The 16,547-nt window shown below is 40.5% G+C and overlaps 2 protein-coding genes across 5 annotated transcripts in view; one reads left to right on the top strand and one right to left on the bottom strand.

Moving 5' to 3' along the window:
* The first annotated feature begins 1,845 nt into the window (after positions 1 to 1,845).
* On the top strand, positions 1,846 to 13,862 carry KLHDC2 (kelch domain containing 2). Of its 2 annotated transcripts, XM_001925208.8 has the most exons (13): positions 1,846 to 2,337; positions 5,112 to 5,191; positions 6,632 to 6,749; positions 8,919 to 9,034; positions 9,594 to 9,675; positions 9,852 to 9,935; positions 10,633 to 10,713; positions 10,784 to 10,842; positions 11,237 to 11,346; positions 11,743 to 11,815; positions 13,078 to 13,165; positions 13,259 to 13,311; positions 13,555 to 13,862. In XM_001925208.8, exons 1-13 carry the CDS (start codon positions 2,185 to 2,187, stop codon positions 13,676 to 13,678), a joined length of 1,221 nt encoding a protein of 406 aa, XP_001925243.4. In that variant the 5' UTR covers positions 1,846 to 2,184; the 3' UTR covers positions 13,679 to 13,862. The 2 variants fall into 2 exon arrangements, with proteins under 2 accessions (XP_001925243.4, XP_084836806.1); XM_084980680.1 differs by lacking the exons at positions 6,632 to 6,749; positions 8,919 to 9,034.
* The window catches only part of NEMF (nuclear export mediator factor), a 48,972-nt gene continuing 45,213 nt past the window's right edge, over positions 12,789 to 16,547 (bottom strand). For all 3 annotated transcript variants that reach the window (XR_014818199.1, XM_001924630.6, XM_084980669.1), the window contains 4 exons: positions 16,124 to 16,224; positions 15,983 to 16,026; positions 15,821 to 15,900; positions 12,789 to 15,429 (listed from right to left, as the gene is read on the bottom strand). Coding sequence is in view for 2 of the 3 variants with exons in the window: in XM_001924630.6 (XP_001924665.2) it covers positions 15,352 to 15,429; positions 15,821 to 15,900; positions 15,983 to 16,026; positions 16,124 to 16,224 (303 nt within the window). In the remaining variant the exon portion in view is untranslated. The remainder of the gene's footprint in view (positions 15,430 to 15,820; positions 15,901 to 15,982; positions 16,027 to 16,123; positions 16,225 to 16,547) is intronic.

Consider the following 16,547-nt stretch of genomic DNA (forward strand, 5'->3'; position numbering starts at 1 on the left):
TTCTGCATCTGTTAATATGATCATGTGATTTTTCTTCTTTAGCTTGTTGATATGATGGATTACACTGGTTGATTTTTGAACACTAAATCAGCCTTGCATACCTGGAATGAGTCCCATTTGGTTATAGTGTTTCTTTTTTAATTTTTTTGATTTGATAATACTTTGAAGATTTTGCATCTATGTTCATAAGAAATATTGGTCTGTTGTTTTCTTGTGATATATCTGTCTGGTTTGGGGATTAGAGTAATATTGGCCTCAGAATGAGTAAGAAGTATTCTCTTTGCTTGTGTCTTCTAAAAGAGATTGTAGAAAACTGGTATGGTTTCTTCCTTAAATGTTTGTTAGAATTTTACCAGTGGACTCATCTGGGCTTCCTGCTTTGTTTTAGAAGGTTATTATTGATTCAATTTCTTTAATAGATATGGGCTTATTCAGGTTATCTATTTTTTTCTTAGGAATTTTGGCAGATTGTGTCTTTGAGGGAATCAGACCATTGCATCTAGTTTATCAAATATGCAGGCACAGAGTTCTTCATAATATTTATAATACTTTTAATGTCCATGATATATGTAGTGATGTTCTGTTTCATTTCTGATATCAGTAATTTGTGTCTTTTCTTCTTAGCCTGGCTAGAGGTTTATTGATTTCACTATTTGAAGAACCAGCTTTTGGTTTTATCAGTTTTTCTCTGTTGATTTCCTGCTTTCAGTTTCATTGGTTTCTTTCTTTTCATCATCTCATTATTTTTTTCCTTCCGCTTATTTTGGATTTAATTCGCTCCTCTTTTTCTTATTTCCTAAGATGGAAACTTAGATGGTTGATTTTAGATCTTTCTTTTTTTTCTAACATAGGCACGCAATGCTATAAATTTCTAAGTACTGCTTTTACCCACCCTACAAATTTTGATAAGTTGTAAAGACACAGGCAGTGCTAAGGAAGAAATTTCAGGCTTAGAAAATTTTAGCGAGGAAGGCCATTTGTTGTACCAAGTGTTCCTTCTACATAGCAGTCCCAGCGTTATGATGAGCAAGGGAGAGGAAAATAAAGCACACTCCTCTCACCAAACACATCCACGTACAGATGCACCATTAGATCAGAGATTTAAGATGTAGTCTAGCCTAACTACATTTTGCAGGTGAGGAATCAAATTCAGATTACAATAATTCTTGACTTAACTGAAAAGGTTCAGGTAATGTAAGCGAAAAGTGTCCTGCGTAAGATTCACTTTCCTCCTAGATGGCCTGGATGGGGACAGTTTCTGAAACAGTTCTTGAGCACAATTTTCCAAACTGGGTGGAGGATGCAGCACTACATTTAAGATTCCTGATGGGCAAGAAGAACTTGTCGAGAGGAGATGCCATGACCCGCTCTCTGTGGACACAAGTCCGGGTGGCACGCAGTGCGCAGCAGCAATGAGCAGGGCCGGGCGCCTCGGCCCAGCAATCGGAGCTGGGACCGCCTGGGAGGCGAGAGGCACCACCCGCCCCTGTATCCTCGGGAAGACCCGACCCTGAGACACTGAAACTTACTATTTGAGCAATTTGCTATAGTCCAGGCGGTGAACCTGAGAACATTCCTTAATCAAACAAGATCTTCTCGGAAAGAAACTTTCTGGGGGGAGAATCTGGGTAATTCAGCATATCCCTGCGCTGAAAGGAGGCTCCGAATGTCCTTACAACTTCCTCTGGCTTCTTTGTCCGGACTTCGGCTGAGGGCGAGACGCCACGAAGTCTGGCCGTCGGTTTGGTGGTGGCAGGAGGACCTGGCGCTGGGGGCGCTGAGCGCCGGCCGCGCTTCCGGAGCCCGGTGGGCGGTGCTAGCGGAACGGGCGGTTCCGGCTGCGGCGTAAACAAGGGCCAGCGGCGGCGAGAAGCGAGCTGGAGGCGGGGCCGTCGGGCTGGAAGCTGGCACCGGCCCCAGCCCCAGCCGGACCTCTGCACGCCCTGCTCCGGGCCGGGTGCCTCCGCGCCTCCTGCCCGCGACCCGCGCCCGGGCGGCGAGAGGCCATCTCCGCCGAGAGTGGTCTGGAGGACGCGCGCGCAGGCGGCCACGGAGCGGCCCTCACACCGTGCCTTTGGCCGCCGTCGCCTCTCCTCGCGCCGCCGTGCGTCTTCTTCCTTTTCCTTTGTCTTTTCCCCCTCGGCGGGTGCGGGGATTGCTGGAAAAGCGAAGCGCTGCCTCAAGATGGCCGATGGCTACGAGGACCTGCGGGAGGACGAGCTCCCGGGGCCGGCCTACGAGGGCTACGAGTCCGCGGAGCTCGCCTGCCCCGCGGAGCGTAGTGGACACGTAGCCGTCGGCGACGGTCGTCACATGTTCGTCTGGGGAGGCTACAAGGTCAGTGGGTGGCCCGGCCGCGGCGGGCGTTGCCCGGCTGTTACCAGATCGGGGGTGGGAGCGCCAGAGCGGCCGCCCCGGGCGCCTCCGGCACTCCCAACGTTGCGACTCCGCGCGTTGGTTCCTTTTTTTTGTGAGTGTGGGAATCTTCCCACGGATGTCCCAATCCGTACCTAGGCTCCTGGACTGTTGTCACGCCAGCCTTCTGCTTACAAAGCCCGCGCCCCCGCCTCGCACAGCTCGTGGCCGCCCCGCGCGCTCTGACATCCGAGAGTTAGTTACTTGATGGGGTGGGGGGAAGGGCGATGCAGGACTAGGGTTTTATTTGAAAGGGTCGGGGTGTGTAAGAGGTAACGGTGTGTGATGTCACTCTTAACCCTTTATCAGGCTCATCTAGGAGCACTTAGCCCTCTGGAGCCAGCGTCCTGTGGCCCACCGATGCTGTGGCCGGCTTGTGGGGAGATGGAAGTGTGGGGAAATAGCTGGGACCTCCTAAAGGCCGCAGGCACAGCCTTCTGCAACCTTCCCGCTTTTTGAGTCCCAGCTACACCTGTGCACCTGCCCGCCTAGTGGTGGTTGAACGTTTCAGGGCCAGTTTCTTTTTGGTTTCAGCTGAGAAAGGGTTAAGGTTTTTCACAAGAAACCCTTACTAGGAAAATTAATTGAAAAGCTTCACCACTGACCGAAAAAACCCAACAATTTTAACCACCAGAGCAGCTCTGTAATCATGAGCAATTTGATCAGTGGCCAAAAAAAAGAGCATTTGGTTGCATTCCCCTTTTCCTCTCTGGAAATCCTACCCAAGTGTCTCCTATTTAAACTTGCTAATTCTCCTGCCCTTTGGCTTTTAGAGCTTCCTAATAACACTCCACTGTATAGAATCGTCTTCTTTCATTTGCTGGGGTAGTTCTTAGGCATTCCTACCAAAAAAATTTTTTTAGTAACTTTAGGTTTTAAAAATGATTTCTCCCCCATTCACATTAAATGTAATCCACTACACCTGTGCCTTCCATGATTTGCTAGGTGATTCTGGTAATAGATTTTAAGCTTCTGGTTTAGTTGATGTGACCATAGTTGGCCATTTTTGAGATGATTCTCAGAAAATAGATGCGATAAAACTATCCTGATTACTTCATTTGCGGTTTTTTTTGCCAGTCCCAATTAATCTGGAATGCTTTCCCCAGCCTCCAGTGAATAGGTGTCCAGAATGGGGTGTGTGTTAAGAGGAATGTGGTTGGTGTGTAGACCTTTGTTAAAATGTAAATAATTCCCTTGGAGAAAAATAAACCTGTTAGTCTTCAGCCTCGACTACTGTATTTGTAATTCTGTGTGTAAAAGTCAGCAATATTGAGGGAATGAGACTTTTCACAAAGAAGGAAGGTGGGGAGAAGGAAGGTTGTCAGGGTGGAAGATTTCTGGAGGTAAGCTGCAGAGGGCCTGGATGCCTATGGCTGAGGCAGGGTGAAGAAGCATCATCAGTGAAGTTGGTGGTTCCAAACAGGCTGCCCTCCACATTTTGGCAGGAACCCTAAGAGCAGGCACAATCTGGAAGCCCTTGGAGATTATTTTGATGGCAGTAAAGCTTAGCTTCCTGGGCAGAAGTCAGTTTTCTTTCTGCCAGGCTGATCTGCTCAGGGTCAGCCTGCTGTCTTGCTTCCAGCCTTTCCTTTCCTAAGTGGTGGAGTGGAGAAAGAAGTGCTGACATGCCCAGCTGTTCTACTATTTTGTGTGATACTCAAGCTTATAAGACCCTGGCACCCATTCTCAGTGAACTGCAATTGTTGACTGTATGTCAACATTGTTCAGAAAGGGCAGTTCAAAGGCTGGAAAGGCCAGGCAGGGGTTGAAGTCACAAATAGAGTGAAAGGAGGCCGAGTCCTCGTTCCACCAAAACTTGCTAAGTAACCCTAGGCAAATTATTTCTCTCTCTAAAAAACCTATACCAATTAATTTCTTAGGGTTGTTGTGAGAGGATCAAATAAAGCAGTCCATGGACAGCACTTGGCTAAGTTCTGGCATAGGGTCAGCTTAGTCTGTTATTAAAAGGCAAATAGAGCAGAACAAGGAACTTCAAATTTCGCACAAGGACTTAATATTTGCAGTTCGGCCCTCTCTGCTTCTTGGTAGAAAATGAATGGCTGAAAGGAAAGAATGGCTAGAAAATGACATGTTAGTGTGGGTCAGATTCTCTCAAGGTGGACCTTCCTTTAGTCTGCCTACCATGGCACAGGTAATCACCCTCAAAGTCACATAGCTGAAATGTGGTGCATGGATTGTTCAGGATAGAGTGGCTTTGGAGATTACCTGGAGCTCTCTTAGCTTCCTGCACCAACAGCCCTATCAAAAATTTGAACGGAGAGCTGTCTGTATTAAGCATTACCTTGAGTATGTGGCAAGGAGGATTGTCCATTTAATTCATAATTCTTAGTAATTCAAATAAGATATGAAGAAAGGGAGTTCTTGCTGTGGCTCAGTGTTTAATAAACCCGACTAGCCTCCATGAGGACCCGGGTTCAATCCCTGGCCCTCGCTCAGTGGATTAAGGATCTGGAGTTGTCATGAGCTTGGCGGGGGGCGGGGGGTAGTCGCAGATGCGTCTCGGATCTGCTGTGGCTATGGCGTAAGGCCAGCGGCTGTAGCTCCGATTGGACCCCTAGCCTGGAAACCTCCATATGCTGGGGGGTGTGGCCCTAAAAACAAACAGATATGAAAAAATATACAATAGTGCCTCTTTAGAATACCATTTTTTATATTTGTATTTTTTTTTTCCTTAGAGTAATCAAGTCAGAGGATTATATGACTTTTATCTGCCTAGAGAAGAACTATGGATCTACAACATGGAGACTGGAAGATGGTAACTAGATATTATGAGGGGGACTAAAAAATCCAAATAAGGTTGCAAAAAAAAAACATACTCCCTAGAACCCATTCTAATGAATGAAAACATTTTAATTAAAGATGCTAAGCCATTCAGTGTTAATCTAGCTGCTTGATCTTTTTCTAGGTTCACTTTTTTATTTTTTTAAGAAAACTGTAAGTTACACCATGGTTAAGACTTGTACTTTCACACTTGAAAAAGCCCACATTCGGAGTTCCCGTCGTGGCGCAGTGGTTAACGAATCCGACTAGGAACCATGAGGTTGCGGGTTCGGTCCCTGCCCTTGCTCAGTGGGTTAACGATCCGGCGTTGCCGTGAGCTGTGGTGTAGGTTGCAGACGCGGCTCGGATCCCGCGTTGCTGTGGCTCTGGTGTAGGCCGGTGGCTACAGCTCTGATTCAACCCCTAGCCTGGGAACCTCCATATGCCGCGGGAGCGGCCCAAGAAATAGCAACAATAACAACAACAACAAAGACAAAAAGACAAAAAAAAAAAAAAAGAAAAAGAAAAAGCCCACATTACGTCTCACAATATGGTGAGACGTAAAAGCCCCAATTGTTAAACAATTGCATCAAGTCATAACAAGCTTCATTGCAAAAGGACCCTGTACACATTTATCAGATGATCTTTTTCTAGAGAATTGGAAATGTATAATAGTATTCCTTTAATAGGAGAATTCTACATTTTTTTAGCAATTCAGCCCTATAAGAAATTATAAAAAAGAAGCCTATCAAAACTTAGAACTTAGCATAAAGTGATACTGTGAGCAAAATTAACCTTGAGTATCATATTAATATTCTAAATTTTAGAATTCTTAGTTTTTTGATTCAGACTAAGACATGTAAAGAGCCCTCAGAGGAGGGACTGGCCTATAGGGAAACATGACCTAAATGTCTGTAGTACTATGTAAGGTCCAAATCAGATTCATCTCAACAGCTAAAAAATGACTGAATTAAAAACACCTATTATTAACACAGAAAATCAAGTATACTTAAGTGAGATTTCTTTAAAAACACCTATTAATCTGTCAGAAATGGGATATTGAAGTTTCTTCCTTTGGGATTCTTGGCCCACTCAGAAACAAAAACAAAACCATCATTTATGGTCAAGTAAATTAAAAAGCAGACAATTAGTTTGAGAAACATCAGATGGTTTGCTCCTGGAATAATGAAATATGACCCATAGGCTTTTAGAACCTCCCGTGCTGCCGGTGTGGCGGACGGACCTGCTGGCACAGCCTGGGCATAGGTGAAGAGGACGAGTTCGTTCTTTGGATTTTAGAGCTAGAAGAGACTCCTGACATACCTACTCAGCCCACTCATTTTATTTTTCCCCTTCATTGTGGGAACAGAAGCAGAAGAAAAGATTTTTGCACTTCTTCCTTTTTGGGAAATTTAAATAAATTTTTCCCTCCCAGGAAGAAAATTAACACTGAAGGTGATGTTCCTCCCTCTATGTCAGGAAGCTGTGCTGTGTGTGTAGACAGGGTGCTGTACTTGTTCGGAGGACACCATTCCAGAGGCAACACGAATAAGGTTAGTGTTTCTGAGGATTATGGTTCAAGGCAGTTTTGGTCTTTTTCATACAATACCAGATTTTTAAGGCTAGTTTATACTTATTCCTGTTGCAGTTAAAAAATATGTACTTAATTATGGTATGAATGTGCATTTTAGTATTTTGTCCACCAATCTGTATTTTCTTAGGCCTTCTGTAAAATCAGCTTTGGTTGGTAAGGTATGTGCGGTATCTTCCTAGGTTGTTTTTCTTTATGCAGCTGTTTGTTCTCTTAGTACCCTGGAGTACTGGATGAGGTTTAGTAAACTAAATGAAACCAAGGTGCACATATTGGGGAGGGCAGGGTAAAAATTAACAGGTCGCCACTCAAAAAGTCTTAAGGATAAATTAACACTGACAAAATTTTATATACTAACATTCCTATAACATGGCACCAGGATACTGCTGTTAGGCTTTGTCTGTTTTTCCCAAATAGGAAAAAGGTATCAGTTTTTCTCTCAGGCCAGTAAGAGACTGATGACATTGGAAAGGTGCATGTGACATAGGTAGATGCATAAAAATTCATTTATTTGGCAATTGAGTAATAAGCACCTTAATGCTGAGCACTTGGTTAGACAGTGGAGACAGATGATGATACAGTCCCCGCCTCTTAGAGTTCACATTCTAGAAGGGACACTTAAGTAAATGATTTCAGGAGTATATGTTAAAAAGATAACACAGAGTCTGGCTCACAGTAATAGCTCAGTAGAAACTGTTGAATCTGCAGAAAAACAAGTCTTCACCCAAGAGGTGATGCTTGAATTGAGTCATACATTTGGAAAGGGTAGCCAAGGAATAGGTACCCAGATGCAGAGATAAAAGCAATTATGTCTTGTTCATGGAAATGCCGAGTGGTTTGGTATAGATGGAGCACTGAAATGATTTCAGACTTCAGACTGTGCTCCTAGGAACTCTAGTGATTTCTCTGAGATGCCTTGGGACACCTGTGAAAGGGACATAATGGTGCTGGGCAGCCTTCAGACTGCCCCTTCCTCCTCCATCTTAGCAAGTATGGCTCTACTTTTACTTTTTATTTTGGCTGTGCCCGCAGCATGTGGAAACTCCCAGACTGGGGAATTGAACCTGTGCCACAGCAGCGACCTAGGCTGCTATAGTGACACCACCAGATCCTTAACCCCCTGTGCCACAGGAGACCTCCATTTTTATTTTTATATTTAGGCTTTTGCTTAAAACATTGTTCGAGGGGTTCCCATCATGGCTCAGCACTAATGAAGCTGAGGTAATGATCCATGAGGTCTCGGGTTCAATCCCTGGCCTTGCTCAGCAGGTTAAGGATCCGGCGTTGCCATGAGCTGTGGTGTAGGCCGACAGCAACAGCTCAGATTCAACCTCTAGCCTGAGTACTTCCATTTGCCACGGGTTCAGCTGTAAAAACACAAAATATATACATATTGCATATTGTTTGAAGAAAGAAAAGGTTTTGTGTGGCACTGCTATAGGCTGTAATTGAGCCATGTATTTTTCAAGGCCAAGGGGGAGAAAAAATAACATGGACACAACATGAGGAAGCTTGGGAAAAAGAAAGCTATGGCTTTAAGAGGGATGGTCAGAGAAATGATGGTAGTTAGTTAAATGACTAGGGTTGAGTATTTAAAATCTGACCTCAAGGAAGCTTTAGGAGTCTTAAGTAAAAAAAGGTCAGATTTACTTCCGTAGCTGGCTATGAATCCTTTGAAAGATGGACAAATACTTTAAGATGTATCCTAGCTCCTGAGTTAAATAGGCACTTAAGACATGTTTGATAAATTGAATTTGAATATGAAATTGCAAAGTCCGTTTTTTTTGATCTCTCCATCCTAATAGCCATGAATTAGATCAGTACAACTCACAGGGCTTATGTAAGGCAAATAATGTAAAACTAGTACACTTTGTATTCCTTTATTAAAACTGTGTGGCATGGGGAAAAAGTGAGCTGAGCTAATTAAACAGGGTGCAAAGTTCCTTAGGTAACTTACATTCTGGCAGAAGTTAGACCAGTTAAGTTTGCAGACTGGCAGCCAGTTTGCAGTTATACTTTTAATAGCAATGATTTAGATGACATTCTTATCATAAATCACAATAAAGTCAAATGCCAAGGTTGAATTTTTTTCGCATAATTAAATCTTAACTAAAATCATTGCCTCTGACAGTTCTACATGCTGGATTCAAGGTCTACAGACAGAGTATTACATTGGGAAAGAATTGACTGCCAAGGAATTCCTCCATCATCAAAGGACAAACTTGGTGTCTGGGTGTATAAAAACAAGTGAGTTAGCAGCACAGTATGTTTGGGTTTTTATGTGGAAGGTGGTTTGCCATTGTATTTGCTAAGTATTCTTGGCCACTACCCATTGTAACCAAAGAACGTGCCTTCAAGGGCCCATATGAGGATTAAGTGAATTAATGGCAAAGCATTAATTGACTAAGACAACGGTTAGCCATATGAGTCTTTATTTTATTATTTTTTTTTGCTTTTTAGGGCCATACCCGTGGTATACGGAGGTTCCCAGGCTAGGTGTTCAAGTGGAGCTATAGCCACCAGCCTGCACCACAGCCACAGCAATGTGGGTTCCAAGCCACATCTGTGACCTACACCACAGCTCATGGCAATGCTGGATCCTTAACCCACTGATCAAGGCAAGGGATCAAACCTGCAACCTCATGGTTGCTAGTTGGATCATACGGGAACTCCCCCAGCCATTACTATTTAAGCAACTTTTTTTTATATACTCAAGTGTGTCTTCTCAACTCATGGAATATGACAATAAAAAAAATCTCATGTATCCTGTTTGGATTTTTAGTGTCTTGATTTTTTTATCAAACAGGTTAATATTTTTTGGAGGGTATGGATATTTACCTGAAGATAAAGTATTGGGAACTTTTGAATTTGATGAAACATCTTTTTGGGTAAGTGAAGCTTCATATTTGCATATGGCTTTACCCTACTTAATCTATTGAAATAAAACATTTTATGTTTGCTATTAGCTTTGTTCTTTTTGCCTTGTTATATAGTAAACCAGACAAAAGCCTATGTGATTTTACAAACATTGTCAAATAACTCAAATTCTTACTGTTTTCTATAGAATTCAAGTCATCCAAGAGGATGGAATGATCATGTACATATTTTAGACACTGAAACATTTATTTGGAGCCAGCCTATAACTACTGTGAGTTACTGAAGAATAATGAATTATTAAAGCTGCTTGTAGAAGGGGATTTGAGGTATAAAGTTGACAGTCTAGAAAACTCAAACTAAAAATAGTTTAATAAATGTATAGACTAGCCCAGCATCTATTATCTAAAAGCTGTTACATGGAATTGTTTGTAATGAAATAAATGACAGTGCTAGATTAGAATTTAAGTCACTCAAATATTAGATTTTTTCCTGTGACACAGATGTCATATGATGTGCTAGTTTTTTTTTCCTTTTTATGGCCGCACCTGGAGCATATGAAAGTTTCCAGGCCAGGGGGTCAGCTCGGAGCTCAGGTGAAGCCTACGCTTGAGGTAAAGTCAGATCCTCCAGTGAGTGAGGCCAGGGATTGAACTTGCATCCTCACAGAGACAGTGTCAGGTTCTTAACCTGCTGAGCCACAGTAGGAACTCCTAATGTGCTAGCTTTTATTTTAGAAGATTAAAGCATGTAAGCATTCTATTATATTAACTAGCCCATTCATTGATACATCTCAGAAAATTAAAATTCCCAGTTTTGGTCATCATGTTTCAGAACTACTGTTTACTAGAAGTCTGTACTTCAGCTTAAAAGCTTTTACGTCTGGCACATTCTTATCCCACATCCAGAAGAGACTCTGGTATTCATGAAATGTTCAGGTATTTATTAAATTGCTTTTTTGACTTTACTAGGGTAAAGCACCTTCACCTCGTGCTGCCCATGCCTGTGCAACTGTTGGGAACAAGGGCTTTGTGTTTGGAGGCAGATATCGAGTGAGTATATAAAACAGTTCTGGTTATTTGCTTTTCAGTTACTCAAAATAATTACTTTATCCTTTTTTAGGATGCTAGAATGAATGATCTTCACTATCTCAATCTGGATACATGGGAGTGGAATGAATTGTAGGTATCAGTTTAGATAATTATTTAGAAACATTTTTCAAAAAATTTCAATGGATTTTTCCCTTATTCTCTATTATTAGTATATAATATGTATTTGCTTATTACATTTTCTATAACTATGAATTTAAGTAACATGATTAAATCCTTAAAGAAGGAATTTTATTTTTCAGTTCCCATAACTGTATGCCTGGCACATAGCATGTGCCCAGTGTTTGCTGAAAAGAAAAGGTCTAAAGTTGAGTGTACCTTCAAAGAAAATAGTTCATTCTAAACCACATAGTTAATACCAAGAAGCCTTTTAAAAATCACTTTTCAAAATTCCATCTAAACTTAAAACTTCAGTATTTCTCTGCTTTAAATACAGTAGCTGCTTTTAAACATTAACTGCTTTCAGAATTCCACAAGGCATATGCCCAGTTGGTCGATCGTGGCACTCACTAACACCAGTTTCTTCAGATCACCTCTTTCTCTTTGGAGGATTTACCACTGATAAACAGCCACTAAGTAAGTCCTTTTAAAAATACAACAAAATTATTGTGTATCATTCATATGTAATATATAAATAGCTGGAAAAAAATCAGTATTTTAGATGTATCAGAGGGCCATAGGGTTAGAAGGTGTGCTATTCATTTTGATCTTGTAATGTACCTATAATTATTTCCTTACGACATACATCCATGGTTCCAGTAAAGAAATGTCCTGGAGCACTTTGCCTTGCTAAAGGGCTGTAGCATGCAAAGGGCTCACCTGGTTAATTGCAGAGAAAAAAGAAATAGACTTCTGTATCTGCTCAAAATCTGGTTTGTTACTATTCTTGCCAAGTTGTGCCCCCTTTAAATGTTATTGTCACACTGATAACATACTTTATAGATCTTTTTTGTTGTTTTTTGCTTTAATCAGGTGATGCCTGGACTTACTGCATCAGTAAAAATGAATGGATACAATTTAATCATCCCTACACTGAAAAACCGAGGTATGAACATTTAAAAGGTAATTCTTATACTGAGTGAATGAGGTCTGTAGAGATGTACAAGACTGATAGTGATTGAGGAAATTGTGGCTGCATTCAGTCACTAAGGTAGCTTTTGAAAGGAAAGAAAATCAGTGTTATCCTCGTATCATTGCTTTCTTTTCCATTATCTTTCATGAAAGATAAATGGGCTGGAGTTCCCTTAGTGGCTCAACAGTAACAAACCCAAGTAGTATTCATGAGGACTCAGGTTCGATCCTGGGCCTCGCTCAGTGGGTTAAGGATCTGGTGTTGCCATGAGCTGTGATGTAGGTCGCAGACGAGGCTCAGATCCAGTGTGGCTGTGGCGTGGGCCAGCAGCTACAGCTCTGATTGGACCCCTAGTTTTGGAACTTCACACACTGCAGGCAGGTGCAGCCCTAAAAAAAGCCAAAAAAGAGAAGAAAAATAGGGCTGGATTTTGATTTTTGCTTCATCATAAAATTATTGACGACATTACAATTTATACTCAAGCTCTTCACCAATGTGAACTGAACTGCATCTAGGTTTACTGTTAAAGAAAAAGGAATTGGAAAGGAGAGAATTTGAAAACCCTAAAGAATGTTTATGGGGGGAAAAAAACAAGAACTTTCAATCAGATTGAAGTTACACTGCATAACAGAGATTAAGAAGTCAAAAATGATCTGAAAAAAACCTATTAAAACACTGATAGTAATTTTTCTTGTTAATCTCAAAAAGAATTGTTACAAAGACTACTAAAAGAAATGATGTAGTCAAACTAGGATTCAAAACATACTTGAGTAAGGTCAGCCTGTATTTTTCTCCAAGCATCTAACTCTACATATAGTCATGCCACTCAGACTTCATTTAGCACAAATACTCTCTGCCTAGAATTATCAGGCAGAGTCAACATCCCTCAGATGTTCTGTATATGGACATTTGGCCCTGTCTATGAAAAGAGGAAGGAGAAGGCATGTACTACTCATCTCCCATAAGACTTTTATTGCTAACAAAGACCTAGAGAACAGATCATTCAGTTCAAACCCCTCATCACATAAATTAGGAATGGACCAAAGAGAGAAAATGACAGCATCCAGATACAACAGACATTCATTTTTCTAGCTTTTGCTGCTTTTCCTTGAGATAATTGTTTCTCACCATTATGTTCTGGTCTATACTTAATTTATGCTACAGATTACAGATGATTAAATTATCAATTTGGTGTTTGGGGTGACTTCAGACTCAAGCTCTTGTTTTAAATGTAGGTTATGGCATACAGCTTGTGCCAGTGATGAAGGGGAAGTCATTGTTTTTGGTGGGTGCGCCAATAACCTTCTTGTCCATCACAGAGCTGTAAGTACACTACCTTTTATTAAAGGACACTTCATAATATTGCTGAAACTTTCTTGTGAAGTACTTTTAATGTGCTCTTCATATCTGTTTCAGGCACACAGTAATGAAATACTTATATTTTCAGTTCAACCAAAATCTCTTGTAAGGTAAGTAATTTATTTTACTTGGTACTCATTTTAAATTGTGTTTCTTAAAACACTTTGAATTGGTGCTCTTGAAAAAACAGGTTTATGGGTAATTTAAGAGCAATAATAAGCCTTCATTAATAAAACTATCCAGTTCCTATAAAGTGCTTTTTTTAAATTTTTTATTTTTTGGTAGTTCTTCAAATGAATGTACTTCTAAAGAGTAAAGTGAAATTATATTTCTCTTTCTTTGTCCACTTTCAGGCTGAGTTTAGAAGCAGTCATTTGCTTTAAAGAGATGTTAGCCAACTCATGGAACTGCCTTCCAAAACACTTACTTCACAGTGTTAATCAGAGGTTTGGTAGTAACAACACTTCTGGATCTTAAGGCTTCGTAGATAATGTCTCTGATCACTTGCATGGACAGCAATTCTGTAAACATCCCGAGTGACATTGTTTATATAATTATATGCATTGTTGTAGTTTGCAGCTTTTTGGTCTTAACGTGCATGTGAATGGCCTAGAGAACCTATTTTTGTGTCTAAAGTTTACAATAAATGTATTTAACACCAGTAACTGTCTTCTATTAAAGCAAAATAAAATTAATATTTGGGTTTTTTTACTCCGAGGAATGGTTATTATAGTTTCTATTTGGTAATATCAGGATATATATCTGTAGAAACATACTAATTTTTTTACCACTAAACAAAATGGTCAAGTTATTTTATTTTTTTTTTGTCTTTTTGCCATTTTTCACAGCATATGGAGGTTCCCAGACTAGGGGTCTAATTGGAGCTGTAGACGCTGGCCTACGCCAGAGCCACAGCAACACAGGATCCGAGCCGCATCTGCAACCTACACCACAGCTCACGGCAATACCGGATCGTTAACCCACTGAGCAAGGGCAGGGATCGAACCCGCAACCTCATGGTTCCTAGTCGGATTCATTAACCACTGCGCCATGACGGGAACTCCATCAAGTTATTTTTTTAAGACACTGATATTTTACTTTTTTTTTTTTTAATGGCAAGAGTAGTCTATTATGTTGTATTTACAATACCGGGCTACATAAAGGTTTTTTTTAAACAGTAGTTTCAAATGGAAAAATGTTCTCAATAGGAGTAAACTGGTGAAAGAAACCTTGGAAGGGTCAACAGCTTTTTAGTACTTTGACCTTAATGCTTTGGTGAAAGGACTGGGGCAAGTGCTAGTGTTGACTACAGGCAGGTGTTGTCTAATTATTTAAAAAGTTACGGTTTTGTAGTTCATAAAAGAAGGGCAATAATGTATGGTTTTATTCTCCATCTATCAGGAGACAGAGGAAAGCTGGGTTAGGGGTTTTCAGTGGTAAGTCTAAAAGTGCACTTAACGATATTAAAGGTTAAGATACTCTGTAACATGCTGCTAGTAGTTACTAGAGGTGGAATAAAAAGGTACAGAGCTGAATGAGATTATAAGGAAGGAATTAAGATGAAAAGTATAAATTGATCAACACCAGTTTCTTTTAGGTGTTATTTCTTTAGCCGAATCATGGGAATTATTTGTATTTAAAATCTGGTCTGATATAAGTAAAGGCAGAAGGAAGCCAGTACTTCGGGTTTTCATGACTTAATCCTAAATGTTTAACCACCCCCAAACCCCACCCCTACCAGGAGGGGTTTGGGGCGGGGGGACCTTGTGATTGGCCTGTGAGTAATAGATATATTAGATGTTATATACAGTAGACTACCAAGTCAATAGTCTAAGCAGTTGAGCCACTTCACAGTTTGATTTCTTTACAACATGAAATGAATACATAACCACCCAAATTTCAAGAAAATGTAGAACTACAGATGTATACAATTAGCATTTAGCTGTTCACAAATATTTTAGGAAATCCTATCATAGACAGTGTTTCCTCTCTATAAAACTGGGGGGAAAAACAATAAGTCCTTTTGGCGAATATAGCAAGGCAATGTTTAGTTCATTTTTAAATGCGGAAGTCTTGTTACATCATGTTTTCATCTCTGAACTTCCAAAAGGCTATAAAATTGACTCTTCTCAAATATTTTAGAACTTCAGCTATTTTCTTTTAACATTCAGAAGGTTGGGTGCGGATACTTTAACTTTGCCAGGAATGTTTCTTGATAAATCCGTGTCCTAAAAAAAGAGAATTGCTGAATATCTTCACAATCATGTTTTCTCTTATGACAGATTTTATGTCCTCTGCTGTCAAGAATGGCATTTCTAAAATTTTCACCTGAAATGACTTATTTTACATTGCTACTAGTAAGACAGCATCTTCTACCAAAACAATAGCTGCAGCTTCCATTTGGTAACAGGACAAGAACCAAAATACAAAATTATAACTGGTAATTCTTTTTGGCCGCACCCACAGCCTATGGAAGTTCCTTTGGCTGGGGATCAAATGCACACCACAGCAGCGACTGCACTGCATCCTTAACCCACTAAGCCACAAGAGAACTCCTCTGCTCACATTTGTAATTGTACCACCAGTATCCAGACACTTTATGATAAAGAAATACTTTACCTTTACACTTCGGAATAAGTCTTTTTCTCTTGCTGTTGCTTCTTTGGAATGCATGAAACTATTCAAGGCTGTTTTTGCAGCTGTAAATAGAAAATAAAAGAATCTACTTCTGCTCAGTCAAGAAATGTTTAAAACCATAATTCAAAAAAAGATGTTAAATACCTTTTCCCTTTTTCTGAACTCCAGGAGTAAGTTTCACTTTGTATCTTTAGAAAGGAATTGCAAGTGTTACTACATAGAGGTTACAAAACAATTCGTAAGCAGTATTGTGACAGCTGTTTGAGTAAACTAATGGTGACTTACTTGTAGTTTGTCATGGTGGTATAAGGGGCACAGATTGGAATGGCAAATAGTAGTACATCTTCAGGATGTGGCTGCCCTGTCAAAGAGTCAAACAGATTTTCCTAAAGAGGAAACAAAAACAATTATAAATCTATACCAGTTCTTTAAAAGGAAAACTCTACTAAAACAATGTCCAATTAATATATTTTATATTCTGATAGATACACAGTCTTATACCTTTTAGAGCTATAAAGCAGAGTTGTAAGAGCAATGACTTTCAAAATGGTACCTACAGACATATTTAAGAGAAAGGCAGGAAAAAACATGTTGGAGACATTTTTGTCACAAACGAGGGAGGGTTGGAGGGAAAATACAGAGTCCTCCCGACATCTACAAAGAACTGTCACAAAATGTCAATAATGCCCAGTTGGGAAACCCTGGGCTA

The sequence above is a fragment of the Sus scrofa genome, chromosome 1 (assembly GCF_054392235.1).
Source record: "Sus scrofa isolate SSC_HxYL_T2T_F1_AM1 chromosome 1, Sscrofa_HxYL_maternal_Yorkshire_Landrace_v2.0, whole genome shotgun sequence".
NCBI classification, from domain to species: Eukaryota; Metazoa; Chordata; class Mammalia; order Artiodactyla; family Suidae; genus Sus; species Sus scrofa.

Excerpts from the sequence above, each read along its gene's own strand:
- KLHDC2 (XM_001925208.8), top strand. The coding sequence starts at position 2,185 with ATGGCCGATGGCTACGAGGACCTGCGGGAGGACGAGCTCCCGGGGCCG. Across the intron at positions 5,192-6,631 it reads AACATGGAGACTGGAAGATG|GAAGAAAATTAACACTGAAG; the intron begins GTAACTAGATAT and ends TTTCCCTCCCAG. Across the intron at positions 9,936-10,632 it reads GGAGCCAGCCTATAACTACT|GGTAAAGCACCTTCACCTCG; the intron begins GTGAGTTACTGA and ends TGACTTTACTAG.